Consider the following 18,765-nt stretch of genomic DNA (forward strand, 5'->3'; position numbering starts at 1 on the left):
GCCTTGAAAGCAGACGTAGTCGTTTCCCTTCCCAGAGGGCTTCAGTGTAAGTAAGCAAGTCTAAAACATTAAATCACAGCTAGATTTGATCAATGCAACAGGAAAGCTCTGTGCTGGGTAGGGCTGCTTCTTACAGTAACTACTTCCTGTATCATAGATTAGACAATTACAGAGCCTTGAAGATCAACAGAGCTGCACAAATACATAAGCTGCACTCAGCTTTCAACAACTAAAAAAAAAAAAAAATGAGCACGTAAACAAATAAATTTGACCTGTACCTTTAACATTAACATTATCCTCATTTGCTAAAATTCACCAAAATTAACCAAAGTTAGCAACAGGGCCAACATTCATTTTAGTGAATTTATATTTATACACACACGGGTTTTTCCTGCATAGAGAATTACGCTGGCTGCCTCTGCCAAATTTTGTGCCGCCTCTGGTTGTGGACAAAACAGGCAGTCATGTGCAAACATCACTGAACAGCGTCCATTAGTTTTTAGTTCATATTTGGAAAAATACTGATATTATTATACAAGTTTACTTGATATTTCTTTACACAGACTCATCATTTCTATTCATTTCCCACTGGTTTATGCGATCTGATGAGCATTAACTCAAATTACGTGATCATCTCTGTATGAATGAATGAATTGCGGAGACGCACGGTTTCATTTACTGCTCGCGGTGATTTGAGTAAAACTAGTGTCATATCATATACACACAGAACTCACGGCAACCCGTCAAAATAAAAGTTCGGTTTCACTTGCACTGCTACTATTAGGCTACTACTAAAATTATTAAAACGTAATGATCAAACTAGAGGTCTTCACGGAGGACCCGGGACCCGTATGGGTTCGGGTCTATATTTTAAATGGTCAGCCGGGTCCGGGTCGGGTCCCAATCTATTACTTCGGGTCCCGGGTCTGTTTAACATTGTGTGTAATACCCGAGTCGATCGGAGAACACCGCACCCGCCAGAGATCAGTGCCAGTCAGCATGCGTGTGTTTTGTAACTTGCAGTTTGTAAAATTAGGATGAGAAAATTGTGAGCGGGAAATAAGGTGAAAGGAAAAAAAAAAAAAACACGCGTTACTTCAGCCGCCAGAAGCAGAGCGCGGGCGGAGTTAATGTAGCCTACTGAACAGTGATCATGGATTCCTTCATGAGTGATTTAAAAAAAAAAAAAAGCTGAAACAAAACTGAAGAGCTGAACTGAACAAACCTGTTATTGAACACACACGCAGTAAAGTGTAACACACTTCTTGTTCTGCACGTGTTTTGCTAAAAAAATAATAGCTCTGAGTCTTTATTACAACCAACAGAAAGTATCGTTATTGTTGCGGAAACGCAATCAGTCGAAGTTGACTCGAGATGGAGAAAAAAAAAATAAGGTCCGGGTAGTACATTTAAGGCATGTCTCGGGTCTGCACGGGTTCGGGTCCCACTTTCAAATAAAACACGGGTCCGGGTGGGTTCGGTGCAGCACATTTACGGGTCTCATTTGGACCCGTGAAGACCTCTAGATCAAACAACATTTCTTCCATGTTTTAATTTTAATAGTAAATCCCCTTTGTTTGCCAAAATAAATAAATAAATAAATAAAGTTTGATTTTAAATAATTTAAAGATAAATGAAATTAATGTTTTATGCCTTCATTTGATAGATACACAACAGAATTTCTGGAGGAAAAAGAAAACATTTCATAAGGCCATTTTAAGAATAAATCTGAATAAATTAAAGTATTTTTATGCATTCAAATACTTAACATGCTACAACACAGAATTTGGTAACAATAAAAGATATGGTGAAAGAAAATAAAACATTTCATAGGGCCCTAAACATGTAATTTTTGTTAAACTTTTAATAAACTAATGTGAAGTTGCATAAGTTTCATTATTTTAATTAATTAGACATGCTTTTTAATTAATAAAATGTAATTTAACCATTAAAAAAAAAAGATTTTTTAAAAAAGAAGGGAAAAAAATGGAATTTGGAAAGAAATAAAACTGAATTTGAGAAAAAAATTAATCAGATTTCATAGGGCCCTATATTTAACACACAATTATTATTTTATGATGTTATTTTCATTAGATTTGGGGTATTTTCATGACAATAAAGAATTTTTACATGAGAAATGCCAAGCTCTTGTAACTATTAGCATAGTATAAAAACTACAAACTTATTTCAACAACATTATATGATCAAAATCCACATTAGATCGGAAACGTTAGATATTACAAACACTCAATGCTGGTTTGAAGTGAGATTTAAGTAAAAGCGTACTATTATTTTATAAAAAGCCTTAGCTTGATGCTAATGTTAGCTGTAATGCACCGGTTACCCTGCTGCGATTGCGTTTCATGATGTAGTCCACCAGAAGAATTCACCTAAGGTTGTAAGAAAATGTTTTTTTGTTTTTGACACTTTACATGGATAAATGTATATTGGATCAAAGTGATGTGGACCAGGAGACTATAAAGAGTGGATAAAAATCAATTCATGATTGTTTAACAACCTAATGTTATGTTTAAGTTCACCTATACTAAAAAAAGGGCTTTTAATATATTTGTTGTTGTATTTCATTTAATTTGTTTTTGTAAAAGGTAACTTTATAAATGTCATTTTTTTCCCCAATCATATAATTATTATAACACCTAAAATACGTTGTGGGTAAAAAGAGTTAGTTTCAGCCAGTTAAAGGGTGGGTATTGTGTGCACATGATCAGGATGGTACCACCTCCGCCTCATTTTGAGCCAGGAAAAACCCTGTATGTATATATACAGTCATGGCCAAAAATATTGGCACCCTTGCAATTCTGTCAGAAAATGCAACACTTCTCTCAGAAAATTGCTCCAATTGCAAATGTTTTGTTATTCACGTGCTTATTGTTTTTGTTTGCACTGCAACAACACAAAAAAACTGAAGAAAAGTCAAACTTGATAAAATTTCACAGAGAGCTCAAAAATGGACTGGTAATTTGTATTTAGACACACCTGTGGCAAGTAACAGGTGTGGGCAATATAGTAATCACACTTGCAACCAGTTAAAATGGAGAACAGTTGACTCAACCTTTGTGTTGTGTGTCACACTGAACATGGAGAAAAGAAAGAAGTGTTGAAAGAGTTGTCTGTGTATTTGAGAGAATAAATTGTGGAAAAACATGGACAATCTCAAGGCTACAAGTCCATCTCCAGAGATCTTAATGTTCCTGTGTCCACTGTGTGCAATATCATCAAGAGGTTTACAGCCCATGGCACTGTAGCTAACCTCCCTGGACGTGGACGGAAGAGCAAAATTAATGAAAAATTAGAACGAAGGATTGTTCGAATGGTGGATAAAAAACCCTGATTAACTTCCAAACAAATTCAAGCTGATCTGCAGACACAGGGTACAACAGTGTCAGCTCGCACTATCCGTCGCCATCTGAATGAAAAGGGATGCTATGGTAGGAGACCCAGGAGCACACCACTGCTGACACAAAGCCATAAAAAAGCAAGACTGAACTCCCATTAACTAAAAAAATACTTCGGTGTTCATTTGTACATCCAAACACTGAGCAACTGCCATGCTTCGCTTGTTTGCAAACCATGATGTCTCTCGAGGAAAAAAAAATATTTAGCTCACCTTGCACGGTAGTAGCTCATTTTCTCATGGGCGGGCAAAGCAGAGAAAGGGGAGGTAACCTTTCCCCGTATGACGACATAAAGGGAAGATTCCAGATTGGGCATCTGAGCTTTCATTTTCTCAAAGGCAAAGCAGGATACCCAGGGCTCGGTTTACACCTATCGCCATTTCTAGCCACTGGGGGACCATAGGCAGGCTAGGGGAACTCATATTAATGTTAAAAAACCTCATAAAGTGAAATTTTCATGCCATGGGACCTTTAAGGAATAACATGCATAACAGCCCTGGTTTTTCATTAATTTAACATTTGTGCAATGCCAAGCTTGTTACATTTATACTGTCTATATATTTTAATTATATAAAAAATTACTATATTATTGCTATAATACTACATCAAATCAAATTACAAATACAAAATTACATTTATAATTAATTTAAATTCAATTATATACATTTTATATTCATACTGTATAATATTATATTACATATATTATATTATATTATAGGGCAATTCCACCATTTCGGACATGACATTTGCAGTCAAAACCTGACAACTTTTGTTGTTATTATGAATTTACATAAATAAAATCAGTTTCGAACTGATTTTAAGTTGTTTCATTATCAGGAAAAAATGCAAGTGATCGCACGGGCACCTCCCTGTCATGCATGCGCATTAATATTTGGCACAAACACTTGAATATGGGCCAAAAATGTACATTTATGCAGGTTAATGCTAGAGTTTGGAATCCACATTAAAATAAAATGTTTAAATGACTCGCTGATGCATTAAATAACTAAGATAAGTAAAATATGCTGAATATATAATAGGCCCGCCTATTGTATAAATATTTACAAAATAGACTGTGAATAAGACTGCAGATTCACATTTTGCATCTGCATAAAAAAAGTGAAAAAAAAAAAAAAAGATAACCCCACAGCATGTGCACCGAACACGCAAAATCTTGCACTCTGCTTACTCCTCAATATTACCATTTTTTACATATCTGACATAGGTAAGCAACTGTGCTAGCCCTGCAACATCAGTTGTCTCCTCAAGCTGTAGGGCATAGTACTGGCTTTGCATGATGTTAGCTAGCAATTGCTCTTTAACGTCGCTTGCCATGTCAGATATGCGGCGGCTAGGGTTGGGTACCGTTCACATTTGAATCGGTACGGTACCGGTATCGGTACCTGAAATTCGGTACCGGTACCCAACGGTACCTTTTTTCAGTACTTTACTCTCTGTGTAATAACAAAAACATTTATTTCAGTGAAAAAATAAGTCCAAAACTCTCAATTTCAACATTTTGAACCCTACATTTTTCAACATTTTGAACCCTACATTTTTTTTTTCATTTTTATCTTCCAGAAATTCTTGTTTTATTTTTTCTGATAATCAAAATGAAGGCATGAAACATTTATTTATTTTTAATCAAATCAAAATGAAACCCTTTATTTTTTGGCAAATAAACAGAGGTTTACTGTTAAAATTAATACATGGTAGAAAAATTGTGTGAATATACCTTTAAAAAATAATTGTATTTTTTTCTACAATTAAGTCCTTAATGTGGTTGTAATAATTATTTTTATCATTTAATTGTTTTATTTATATTTGTCAGTAAATGGAATATATAAAGACATACATTATACTGTACAAAAGTAATACAATAGTAATATATTTCTGTTACGTGTTAAACCGCACTTTTATTTTAACAGGTTGCCGTGAAGTTTGTGTGTATACAGTATGATATGATGTTAGTTTTCTCAAATGAAACGGTAAAATTCTCATGAAGTGACTCACAGCCTGTAAGTTCATGTGTTCATGTTGTGAGATGCAGAGGCCGAAAATCATCGCGAGTTCACGTGTGCTTCAGTATTTGTTTAGTAAACAAAACCGTGTCTCCGCTATTCAAACATACCGAGGCTAACGGAACATGCAGGATTCATATTTAAACCGTCTTTTTGCGTTTTAATATTCACATACACTAGTTCATATCGCGATTCGAATTAAGTGACAGACCTTCTTTTATTCATCTAAAACTTGATGAATTCCGTGGCATTCCGCGCTATAGAGTAAATTCAGTTTTTCTGAATGGACTCCGCCATCCTGTCCGCGTTTTCGTGGAAACCATATTACCCTTGAAATGTAAGCACACTTCAAAACATTTCGGTTTGCCCTGTGTGTTGTGTTTTAAAGAGTTGCAGGGGTGACATCATGTCACAGGGTCTCTCTCTCTCTCGTATGCGCCCAAACGCGTTCTCAGGTACCGAAATTTGGTACCGAATGATTTAATGTGAATCGATACTCGGTAGTACCGATGCAATTCTGTCCGTACCCTTAAAAGTACCGAGTTCGGTACCCAACCCTAGCGGCGGCTGACGGTGTCGTTAGAAAGGGGGATGTCACTAATCTGCTGAGCGAAATCATCTCCAAACGTGACCTGACAGATATCTTTGGCAGCAGGTAAGATTAGCGCCTCGGCAATTGTGTGAGGTTTTCCTACTTTAGCAACTCATTTGGAGACATAGTAGGATGCTGAGGTTGCATTTCTGCTGTTCAAGGCCAGATAACTTTAATTTGAAAAAAATCTAAGGGTTTGTCTTTGAGTGTCGGGTGTTTCGTTTCTAAATGGTGCTTCAGCTTGCATGGCTTCATGCTATCATTTGCCAGCAGATCTGCACATATGACACACTGGGGCAGCGGTTCAGCATCTGTCCCAGCCACCGTAAAGCCAAACTGAAGATAGCTAATGTCATACTTTTTCCATGCATATTCTACATGAAAATTGAAACGCAATAAAATACATCCAGTACCCAAATAATGCCTGGTTTCTGTTCTGGTTTTCTTGAAAACAATTTGCTTCCCAGTTCTAGCAGGACAGGCCAAAACATCCACAAATCTTTTTATTCGAGGAAGGAAAGGGGAGAAAATGACAGAGGAAATGATGCATCCTCTGATAAATCATGTGCATTTCCTCGCAGTCTCCACATTCCTCTCGCTGTAGCTCTGCCATGATTACATTAGGACAGACAGAAGTATTCTTTACTTTACCAGGATAACCTTTTAGTTATACTTACCGAGGGAAAACTATACTATTTCATACTGAATTTAGTCAGTTAATGCTCCCTGAATAATAAAAAAAAATCATCATTAAAAAAGTAAATTATGACAAAACCATTAAGTATGAAAACAATGAAAGAATCTGTGAGCAGCTGCATAAAACATCAGGATGACAGCAACATCCAGGGAACAAGCCAAACGTTTGAAGTCATTTCCTGTTTGTCAGAAGACCTCCACGTCACAAAACTGGGCCCGTCATGCATTTAAACCCCACCTACAGCCCTTCTGCTCATAGTGGAGTCCATCATTTCCCTCCGGCATGACTAACCAAGCGTCTGGAACAAATGACGGTTTGGTCAAGAGGCTTCAGATAAAAGTCCGGTCTCGACCTTCCCAATGATGTCATTTTGAGCTGGCTTACTTTTTAGGGTTTCCGTTTCACATTCTAATAATACACGTTCCCTTCTCCAGTAGTGAGGGAGCGCATGTGTGTTTCTTCACTGCCTTAAGAGGGCAGGGTTTCTTTTGGCCAGCACTCACACTATGACATACTGCAGATTCTTACACTATTATAGACGCACAGCGTTTGCCACAGAGTCTGTACAAAATGTGCCCTGCTTCATTTATGATGTCTCCACTTACTCACAAGAAATATTATGACTTGAACAGCACTGCAAAAGGAAAAGGAATGAAGGCCCTGCCTCTTGAGGAGGGGATGCTACTATATTCTCTCAAACATGACTTTGAGTTTTATATGATGGAGAAACTATCATTTTCAACATCAAGTAAAGGTGGGTTGTGTGTGAATGAGTAGTTGCGGTTGTGCCTGTTTCAGACCGCTTATTAAATGGTTTCAGCAGGCTTTACCAAGGTCAATTTAAGACTTTTAAAGACTTTTTTAGATCAATGAAAGAAAAGAATAAATCAAAAGAACACAATATATCAACTAGGGGTGGGATAATAAATCGATATGGCGATATATCGCGATCCTTCTCCATGCGATATCTGGCGCCAAATATCGATATTTTAATTAATACAATAAGGTGCTCTAAATAGATTTCCCAGTTCACAGCGTCTAAAAATGCATGGAAATCACGGCCGTGCCATTTCCAGCTTTCCAAAAGCGCTCTGACTCTGAGCAAGTTCCATGAACCGCGTTCTCTATGAAGATGGGGAAGCACGAGGAACCGAAGGATAAACAGATTTCCAGCCACTGTATTAGCTTTACCGCTATATATGTTTATGGAGATGAAAACTAAAAAACTGCCCCGGAACAGCTATCAGCATGGACCATAGGCACCGATCACGTTATTATTGCAGAGCACATATTCAGTTCATGAGTATCCTAACCTCTCCGCTCGGATCGCGGGTGGATTTACCTCACTATGAGTGAGAGAGCGCGCCGCCGGTGCATCCAGTTTTATGTGAACAAATGCTCTCCCTCTCTCTCAGATATTACAAGGCGCGTTATGCAGTGTGAACAGTGGGCACCGACCGGCAGAAACATAAATCTGCACATGGCATGGAGGACGAAACAAAACCTTGTCAGAGCCACAATGCGGTGCAGAAGTGTGCAGTGTGTGCTTGCCGCACATCTACATTTGAATTAATGAACCTGAGCGCGCAAAAGACGCGATGTGAACCGCTATTTCTTCGTGTGGGGCTCCGTTTTTATGATGAGAGGAGTAGAAAGGTTGAGAAAGCACTCCAGGTAAATTTTGAAATGTACCAGGTTTATATTATATCGATCTATATCTATTTTTTTTTTTCCTATTTGATAAGCAGTTAAATGTTTGTTTACACACAGAGAAAAAGAAAAGTGTAAGCTTTTAATAAGTCCAAGAATAAAATGATTAATTTTGCCTACTCAACATGTTAAAACTGATTTACAGAACTTTATTTTGCCGTTTTCTAACAGTTTGGACTTGAATAAAGAAAGAAAACTTGCACTTAACCTTTTCACAGGCATTTCGTTTAGATATCGTGATGTATCATTATAGGATTTACTACAAATATATCGATTATCGCAGAATCGCTGTATCGTGATATTATCGTTACCGTGAGCCATGTATCGTGAGGTACCCTGCGATTCCCACCCCTAATATCAACGTTCTCTAAATGTCTAGGGCGCACACAATGTACTATTATAAAATATTATTATATAATTTTTTATTCATATTTTGAATTAGTTTTTGTAATTTTAGTTCAATTTTTAGTAATTCTGTTGTGTTTTTGTCATTTTATCATTTTTTTTATTTTAATTGTATAAATAAGTTTTAGTTATTTTAGTATATCAAGTTAAACTGAATGAAAATGATAAATGTTGCTTTGGCAAGTAGCTGAAATAAACATGTTTATTTCTATTTTATTTGATTTTGGTTCAAATGCATTTTATTTTAAGCAACAACCTTTTATGGTTTAGTTGTAGTTAACTATAGTAATCCTGCTTTCAACATTACTTTTTACTTCATTTTACAAAGAAAAATAAATAAATAAAATAATTTAAAATAACTGCTTAACTAGAATATGCAAATAAATTTCACTATATCTTCAGATGCAAAAAAAAAAAAGGATTGTTTTTATGTCTTTTTTTCTGGTATAAATGTATAACGATTCAAAAAAGACATTGAGAGGCAAAACAACATAAGATAAGTCTTGTTTTCTAAATGAAATAAAATTATGAATAAAAGGACATATCCAGCCGAATCAAATCAACTTGAAACTGAGGTAAATACTGTTCATACTCTTCCTGGCAGAACTGAAGGTTTTGGGTCAGTGGCCAATATAAAAGCCGTCAAGGCCCCTGCCCATCAATTATTAAACAGAATCTGCTGAAACGCTGCTTCAGGAAATGAGTGCTGTAATCAATGAGAGAGTGCTTTCCTGGCATTTCGATTTATTCCATTAGAACATCTAAAGCCTTTCGATACAGGACGGAGAAGAGATGAACATGGGCGAATATATTGAACATTTTAATAATATAAAGGTCCTTTATCCACTATAAAGAACCTTTTGTGGAATGGAAAGATTCCATGGATGTTAAAGGTTCTTCATGGAACCATCGATGCCGACCTTTATTTTTAAGAGTGTACCGAATCAAAGCCAAGTGTGAGCATAAGAGAAGTCAGATGTGTTTTATTACAAATCTCTGTTCATCACGGTTTAGATTTCCCCATAAAGTTGTGCTGCTAACTTGGCTTACCTTTCCCAAAAATATTAGAAAAAATAAAGAAAACCATAAGATGAAAATCATCTTGCCATCTTACAAAATGTTGCCTTCTGGAATATAGCTGTGCTCAGGACTTCTCTTAGTTATAGGCTAATTTTGGCTGTGTTCAACACAGTCAGTGAAGTCATTTAACTTGTTTGAAACAAACATCATTAAGAACTGTACAAATGTCAAAGTGAATGTGTCACAATTTTGTATTTAATGAACATTGTAAGTGCTCCTGAGATGATCGGAGTACATTTGGAGAATCTGAAAAGCGCTCGGCAGCACAAATGAACTGGACAGAGCAGCATTTTGTTCTATTGTGTTACTTTAAGAAGACTGGGTTGCTATTACTAAACAGCAACATTTCATTTCAAAGGCCAATATGAGACGCATTCGGCAGGCTCGATTGAGGTTTGCATATACACTCTTAGTTCCAAAGAACAGCGAAGACCAAACAAGACTTCTGTACTTTATAAATGAAAAAGAAAGGATGAGCAGGACAGGCATATCATGTCAAGGGTACAGAATGGATTTCATGACACAGAAAGGTCATGAACACCAGAGGCGTATGGCATCTTTGTCTTCATAAAGCAGGACAGACAGGTCAAGCTCACAAGGGTTAAATGAAAGTCTTAAAAACAAGAGTCATTCGACCCCTTTCCACCAATCACAGAGCTCACGAAAACATGTGACAACGGTCACTTGAGAACAATTTAGAGGCGCCTATTCTTAAATATGCAATATTTCAGCAGGATGAAGGGAAAGATTCAAATAAAATTAGTGACAAACAGCTCAAGAGAAAAACAAACAGCAAATTTTAAAATGCAATATTCTTATTGAGTCCGTTAACCTTGTCATGATCGGCACGGCTTTACTCAAAACAATTCTCACAATATGATGGTGATTTCACTCTATCCGTTACTTCAGATTCCACAATATGTCAAAAGAGAAAATAAACACATGTGCACATTATCTGTATGGTATTTGGCATCCAGAGAGCTCAAAGCATCCAAGAACTCGCCGTACCGCTGATCTGTTTAACCCTGACTTATGAAATAAAAGTCTGAAAAAACTAACAATTTGTTATTGAACCTTTACTTTGCATGTGTTTTTTGTTGAGTATCATATTTGATCCATCAGGATTTACAGCTCATATAGTCTGATAAAGTGAGAAAACAGAGGGGAAAAAAACAACTCAAATTGAGCAAAAATATGACATTCTGTGCAGATGCTGAAATTTATATGATGAAATTCTGATGCTTCTAATTAGGCATCTATGAGATTCTGACGGTATGATAACCTTAGATATAAAAAAATATCACGGTTTCACGGCATCTCTGTATTGCGATAACAGCTCTAAAATATGTTATTTTTAAATGTCTGGGTTAAAAACAACGTTTTTTTTCCACTGAACACAATATATTTTATTTTTAAGAAACATATAGAACATTTTGGAACAGTAAACATGTCAGGCTAAATAATTAAAATCAATAATTGAATTCTTGTTAATTAAATGAAGTGCAGTCACTTAAGTGAGCCTAAACCTGCACTCAACAATAATCAGAACATAAATAAATTATTTTCTGTAAAAAAAAAATGCAGTCTCTTAACCTAAACCTACAGCTCAATAATCAAAAACATAAATCAAAACATAATTTCTGTAAAAAAAAAAAAAAAAAAAAAAGCAGTAATTTAACCTGCAGCTCAACAAGGTTTTTGGAGACATGCTCACTTTCTACACATTCATCTTTCAGTCCAAGTTATGAGCGGTGAGGTACAAAGATGTGTGCACATACCCATAAGGAGAGCGCACGAGTGTGTCTCACACACACACACACACACACACAAGGTCTCTCTCCGTATAACACTCAAACAGTGGCAAAGACACCTGAGAGCCAGCAGTTTGTTTGTTTTTTAAATGACGTGATTTTGAACAGATGCAAACAATGGCAGGAGGCTTAAAATTATAGATGTGATACCAGCTATATTTAATGATTGTACTAAATCACAGAAACGTAGTACTTTAGTCTGCTATTCCCCGCTCTGTAAAGTAACGTGAGGTGGGAAACTAGTTGACGTTAGCTAGTTAATTAGGTATGTTATCTGCCTCGGTAACAAGCCAAATAGTATTTATTTCAACACTGAAACAACCGGCGAATGGGTCTCTGTCTTGATGGAGGGGGAAAGAGGGAGAAATGAAGACGACACAGATACATCGTTTGTGTACGACCTGGAAGTATTTATTTAGCGATCGGTGCCAAAACGTCATCTGTATGGAACATCATTGTGTACGGAGCATTAGTCTGCGTTACTCAAAAAAAAAATTGCACATACCGCAGGAACAGTATAACAGAAAATATTAGTGGTTATGAAACCGTGAATTTTCCAAACCGCGGTATTCCTTGAAACCGGTTATCGTCCCATGCCTACTTGTAATGTAAATCAATGAGATCTTTATAACAGTATACCAGATACTGACATAAAATGATATAGGCCTAAATATCAGTCGTCACTCTATATCTCCAATAATTCAGAGATGAACAAATAAACGTTCCTCAAAAGATCCTGATGATCAGATTTGAAACTCACTGAATTTTTTTTTTTTTTTTTAAATGATTGATGGAGAATCAAGTAAAGCTGAGCTGCTTCAGTCCAGTAAGTGTTCATCTGGAAACATGACTGCAGTTATTCTGACGTTTACTTGATCAAAATCAGTCAAGATTTGACAGAAAAAACACACGAGAAGCAGCAGCTGAAGCTGGACGCTTCTACAATTACACTAAAAGAGCTTTTACTGGATTAAAAAAAAAAAAAAAGTCGAAACTATCAGTCAGATGACAGAAGGCATGAATTAGATTGTGACAGGTTGATCATTTAGAGGCCTAAATGTTTAATTTGGAGTATCAAATAAGATACAGTAGTCTTTACAGGGTTAATGAGCCAACAGACAAAAATAGCACTCGTATCCAGATCCAAACAAAACCATTTTGAAAAGGGTCAAAAGTGAGCGGAGAGTTAAATGGAGCAAAGAGTACGGCACTCCTAATGAAATCGAATCAGAAGGAGCTTTATTGCCAAGTGTGTTTACACACACAATGGCAGCTGAAGGCAAAATGTATAATAAAGAAACTCAAAGGGGGTGAAGGATGAGTAGGAATTTGTGAATCATAGGTTTTCTAATTCTACATACTGCACAAATTTTGTGTGGGCCTAATAATACACAAAGAAGATTTTACTGACCAACAGCACAGCAAACTCTGATGCTGGGACTGGTTTTGTATATCGCATAATGCGTCGTCTTATGCATATAATAGTGTTTGGCACCGCGAGAGCTGTGCTGCTGTTGGTTTAATGAGCCAACAGATAACATTTCTCAACACCAAAAGACAGTAGCGAAGCGCAGAGGAGTACGACAACATTTCTCTTTTGCTCCAAGCAGGAATCCTCAAGCAGCATGCATGAAGAAATGATGTTTGAATGTCTCTCTCTCTCTCTCTCTGAGGGGTTAATAGCTAACATGTGCTTTAAACTAGCACAAGCTCTCTCCCATAGCGCCACTACACATTCCTGAAGAGTTTGCAGGGGTAATGCATGGGTAACTAGACCCTGAATGAGTTTTCTCACACATCTACACTCAAACAAAGCTGTTTTTTACATCGTTGCTCAAAGATGAAGGTAGAGCTGCAGGAGGTCCCAGCGTGCCACAGTCACCAGCAAAGGAGAAAACAACAGATGCCACAGCTGATAGTTCACAGCAACACTTTTTAAGTGCCGACTGCATTTAAGGAGTCGTTTCATCTCAGTGTTTCACAAACACACCAAACAACACATACAGAAAAATGTAGCTGCTAATAAAGCAAGGGAGAGTCAGTAGACATGTGTTCTTCATCTTCCTCTTTCATATGACCCTATCTTCATGGAGTGGGAAGAGCACGGAAACAAAGGCTGATTTGTTCTGAAGCTATAAAAAACAAGGATGAACTGCAAGGAAACAGCGATGAGGCAGACTATGGTACATTTAATATCATCCCAAACCCTCGTTTCTAACCAAAATAAATTGGTCTCAATCTCTGACACAAACACACTCATTTAAAAATGCAAGGGAATAATTAGCAATCAACTATTAAGGTTTTTCATTAACAGATTCAACATCTAGAGAGCGGGGTGGCTGATAAAACGACTGATGGCCCGTTCACACCAAGAACTTAACGATATTAGTGTCCACACCAACATATGATACCGCTTTGTTTATTATAAGTGCAAGATGAAGTTCTGTCGTTTGCCGCTTTAAATGCTGGAGCTCTTTAAAGTCGGTGGATTCTGATTGGCTGTCAATGTTTTTAGTGTGGAAAAAACAATCGGAAAGTGATAAGTTTCTCAGTGTCAACTCAACTATTTCCACAGAACCAGAACAAATATTAAAACATTATATTTATAGTTAACATCCTTGGTGTGAATGGGCCTTAACAATACAATTTAATGACAGCTATCCACTGCATTATTCATTGAAAATTCACAATATTACAAAAAAATATGCACTAATCATAGACAAGGCTGCTGGTAGGGAATAACCACTTTTGCTACAGGCTCAGTCACTGCTTATAGTCTCAAATTACACAAATATCAACAAATTAAACAGTCTGGTCTATATATATTGGTTTATTACTATAAATAATGAAAGAAAACCAGCTACAGAGCACCATTGATCACTAACTTCACATTAACTCTATGCTGGACTTCTGAATTCAGTGCATGATGAATTATAGTTGAATCTGTGTACTATTATTCAGTTTCCAGGGAACAATCATGCGTAAGCCGACCATGAGTCAACAAAAGCGCAGTAAGCGTGAGCATCTGAGACCGCAAACTCATCCTGAAGGGTGGAAACTGTATATACGTACCGAGTTTCTCCACCAGTTTGAGCATCACACCGCCGATGTGGATTTCCCCGGTGACTCTGAGAGACACATCCCTGTTGAGGTCAGTGACATGCATCTTCAGCTCCCAGGTCCCGTCTGCGTAGCAGCCATCTGGCATCCGTATACCGTCCAACGCCATCCTTTAGAAACAGCGTCAAAACCATTATGATCTGTCAACTTCAGCAACAAGTGGTCTACAGGCTAAATCAAAGCAAAGCTCTTCAGACTGAAATGCAGATCTCAAAAGCTAGTCAGCTTCTCGCCTAGACAACATTTTGGACATTATAGGGCGCGCTTACAATGCTCTCCAGGTAGGCAGCACACTACTTTTTGAGCTAACAGCAATGTACACAATGCAAACAGAATAGTCTAGCAATGAAAAAAATGTGCAAATTGAAAAATAAATAAATAAAAATGGATAATGGTATAAGAATAATATATTAGACATCATACATTAGATATGAGGAGTTTATTTGCATAAACAGATATTTCACAAATCGTGTTTTTTTTTTATTTTATTGTTACCATGTTTTTATTCTTTTGTTAGCTGTATTTTTTTAACCTAATCAAAATAACCCAACTGCAGTTTGATTGAGATTAATTGTAATGCACAATGAAAAAAACACGACTTTTGAAAACTGTAAATCTGTTTTTGCAAATTAACTCTTCTTTGGAATAAGTTACACTGTAAATAAAGGTCGTCGTGTCAATAAAGCACATTTAAACTGAATAGAATTGATGTTATTTCTAGACGCCTGTGTGAACTAAATGAGTCGTTAAATCATACCAGCACAATTAAATGTCACGCTGGAGGTTATAATGCGTGTAGTTTAGTGAAATTAAACCTGTAGCTCCAGCAACTAACGGTCAAACCCTGAGCTAGGGCTCCGATGACGTCAGCAGCCCCGCTCCAAATGCCAACTAAATAAAGACAGCCAGGTCAATGATAGAAAACACACCGAAACGACTGGAAAAGTTACAGTTTCATCGCTTTTCGGTTGAATACGAGCGTACGTTTTCGAAGCCAAGTAAGCAGCGGGGTTTGAGGAGCGCAACAGAGAGATTTTTATTCAGAGTTACGCCAGACAAATCCTGAGAGAAATCATAGCGTTCACTAACCTTCACAAATCCGCCGAAACAAATCCGCAAAACACCACTTCAGTTCCCAGAACTTCAACAGGCTACGCGTTTTCTTTCCTTCGACCGCGTATTTAATCCTATCATGAGGAAGGGTCCCGAAAAAAAAGGGGAAAAATCGCCAAAGTCCAGCGGCGGAGCTCCTGAAGGGTTTTGTGTTAATGGAGTCCAGTGGCCGTTCTCTCTCTCTCTCTCTCTCTCTCTCTCTTCCCGCCCTCAGATAACGTCACTCACGCTCGCGCTTTCCATCATCGCTTCAGTCAAATGGAGTGAATGACAGAAATTTGTATATTTTATGTACTTTTTTTATACAGAAAACGAACATTTGAATTGTAAAGAACAACATATTATACACTGGTCTATTTTGTTAGGAAATTTCCATATACATAAGAAAAAGTGGGCTCAATGTAAACCAAATATTGCACATTTTATAAATGACTTTAAATTGAATGTAAATCTCTTGGAACAAACAAAAAAGCATTGAAAACATGTAATGCTCTGAAAGCATTGAAATTTATGTAATTTTCTTCCTTTCGCTCTCTCTCTCTGGCAGCTAATGTTAATTTGAACGTGTGAATATGTAACACCTATTGTTCTTGTGGCATTGAATTAATAAAGCATTAAAAAAAAAATCATCTCTCCAGTCGCCATTCACTTCTACACACATGACGCCTTCCTTATCGTCAGGTATTTTTTATTTTATTTTAATTATTTTGTTTAATTTATATTAAACATTAAAAATCAGCAAAGCTCGTATTGCTTCTTTTTCTTTGTAACTGTTTTAAGAAAGAACCATGTATCGTTGAGAACATTATCAGACCTTCCTCTAAATGTGTGAAATTCAAAAAAGAACAAATTAAATGCAAATTAAACTAAATGCAAAGCCAGCTAAGAGGGAACCTTATCAGAACTTTTGGCAAACGTTCTAGCGAGGCATGGACAAGCATGAGCCTATTCCAGCTAATATAGACGTCCTTTCAATGGTATCTGCTCTTTATTGCTGTTTCTAACCGTTCTTAAAAGCACAAAACATTATTTTTACATCGTTTATATAAAACTCTTTTTTTTTTTTTTTTCTGAAACGTTTTAATTGGACGTTCACCTGACATTTTTGTAATGTTACTGTTTCAGATTCAAACTAGCCTAACATTCCCATGTTGTTTGCAAAATTATAAAATGAAACGTACACATAATCAAAACAAAAACATAAAAAACTAGATGTTCTGAACGTTCAGAGAGCATTCAGAAATAACGTTTTCATAACTTAATGGAAACGTTGTCAAAACGTTCTTAGAACGTATTTTTGAAAGCAGAATAGATCTTTAAAACATTCTGCTTTTCCAGTCACCAGTTCACTTTCATCATTCTCAAAACGTTCTTAAACACAAAAACGTTATTTATTTATTTTTTTTTGCATCGTCCATCATGCAACGTTTTTTTATTTTTATTTTTTTTATTTTTATTTTTATTTTTTCTGAAATGATTTAGTTGGACATTCACCTAACATTTTTTATTGTGACTAGCTTGTTGCAGAATGTTTTTAGAACATTTAAAAGTAACGTTCCCATCATGTTAGCAAAATTATAAAATTACATGTTCTCATAAAAAATAAAAATAAAATAAATAAAAACCTGCACGTTTTGAGCGGTCAGAAAACGTTCATTGCTTAATGAGAACTTAACAAAACGTTCTTGTAAAGCGTTCCGCTTTTTCCAGTCATCAGTTCACTTTCTCCTAATTGAAGTAGCTATTTTTCATGAATAACTTTTCTTTGAAATCACACACAATTGTCCCCCCTGAATGGGTTAATTGTGTTTAAATGATTGCCATCACTGATAACAATCAGTTAACAGTAATAAACACAACACAATTGTCGAATTAGTGTTTCAAAGCTTTTCTGCGGGAGTAAATCCAAGAGTTAGCAGGCCATCTGGGATATTATTTGACTGCAGTGTAGGCTAGTAACTGCCTTTTATGGGAATAAAATGTTGTAAGATACCTGTATGGTCGACTATAAGTTCTTTTACTAGTAAACTATACACTAAAATAAGCCCTTTAGTAGCTATATATCTGTTCTGCTTCTCTGCTCATTTGATTTCATGTTTAGGCTACTATAGATCTAAGATTTAATTCACTTTTTTATCATCATCATATGTGAAGTTGCTTGTGAAGTCAGTTAATATGATATTATAAGGTGTTTTACAGCTGTCCATCTGGCATAAAACCTACATGCTATTTCAGATGTGAAAAAAAAAAAAAAAATATTTAAATGCATTTGAATATGTCAAACAGAGCTGAAATCCAGCTTCTCCTGAACTCCGGAGCAGGAATTTGTGCTCGAGTCGTGGACTGCATCACAAGAATTTATAACCTCTCTCTCTCTGACCTCCTCTGTGTCTGGCAGGGGAGCCATTGCCTTTTTAGGCTGTGTTTTAATTACTGTGTAAACAGGCCGTGAGGCAGAGCAGGGAAATGAAGTGGATGGGAAGAGCTTCACAAGAAGAGGTGTTTCTGTGTGTGTGCTGACTGTGATGGGAACTATTACACACATCAGAACTTAAATGAGTCAATTTTACCTTGAAACCGTAGAATTGTCCCTAAAAAGTGTGCTTGTATTTCTGAGGACAGGCCTATTTATCAAATGGAGCAAAATAGCTTCCTGTTAATGTGATTTATTTATTTATTTATTTTTTATTTAGTCATTTAAATATAACAATGATTGTATTTCAAGACATGAAAAGAACAAATATTGTCTCATTTACTCACTCTAAGCTTATGCAAAGTCAATGCAAATTCACTGGTAGCT

General features: G+C 36.4%; 1 protein-coding gene across 4 annotated transcripts in view; it reads right to left on the reverse strand.

The window, feature by feature from the left end:
- The window catches only part of fermt2 (FERM domain containing kindlin 2), a 66,781-nt gene extending 50,612 nt beyond the window's left edge, over nt 1–16,169 (reverse strand). For 2 of the 4 annotated variants that reach the window (XM_058748344.1, XM_058748343.1), the window contains exons 1-2: nt 15,942–16,169; nt 14,805–14,962 (exon numbers count right to left, since the gene is read on the reverse strand). In XM_058748344.1, the coding sequence (XP_058604327.1) occupies nt 14,805–14,961 (157 nt within the window). In that variant the 5' untranslated portion in view covers nt 14,962; nt 15,942–16,169. The remainder of the gene's footprint in view (nt 1–14,804; nt 14,963–15,941) is intronic. The other 2 variants (XM_058748346.1, XM_058748345.1) reach the window with 1 other exon arrangement.
- Between the last annotated feature and the right edge of the window lie 2,596 nt (nt 16,170–18,765).

This window comes from Onychostoma macrolepis, chromosome 17, assembly GCF_012432095.1.
Source record: "Onychostoma macrolepis isolate SWU-2019 chromosome 17, ASM1243209v1, whole genome shotgun sequence".
NCBI classification, from domain to species: domain Eukaryota; kingdom Metazoa; phylum Chordata; class Actinopteri; order Cypriniformes; family Cyprinidae; genus Onychostoma; species Onychostoma macrolepis.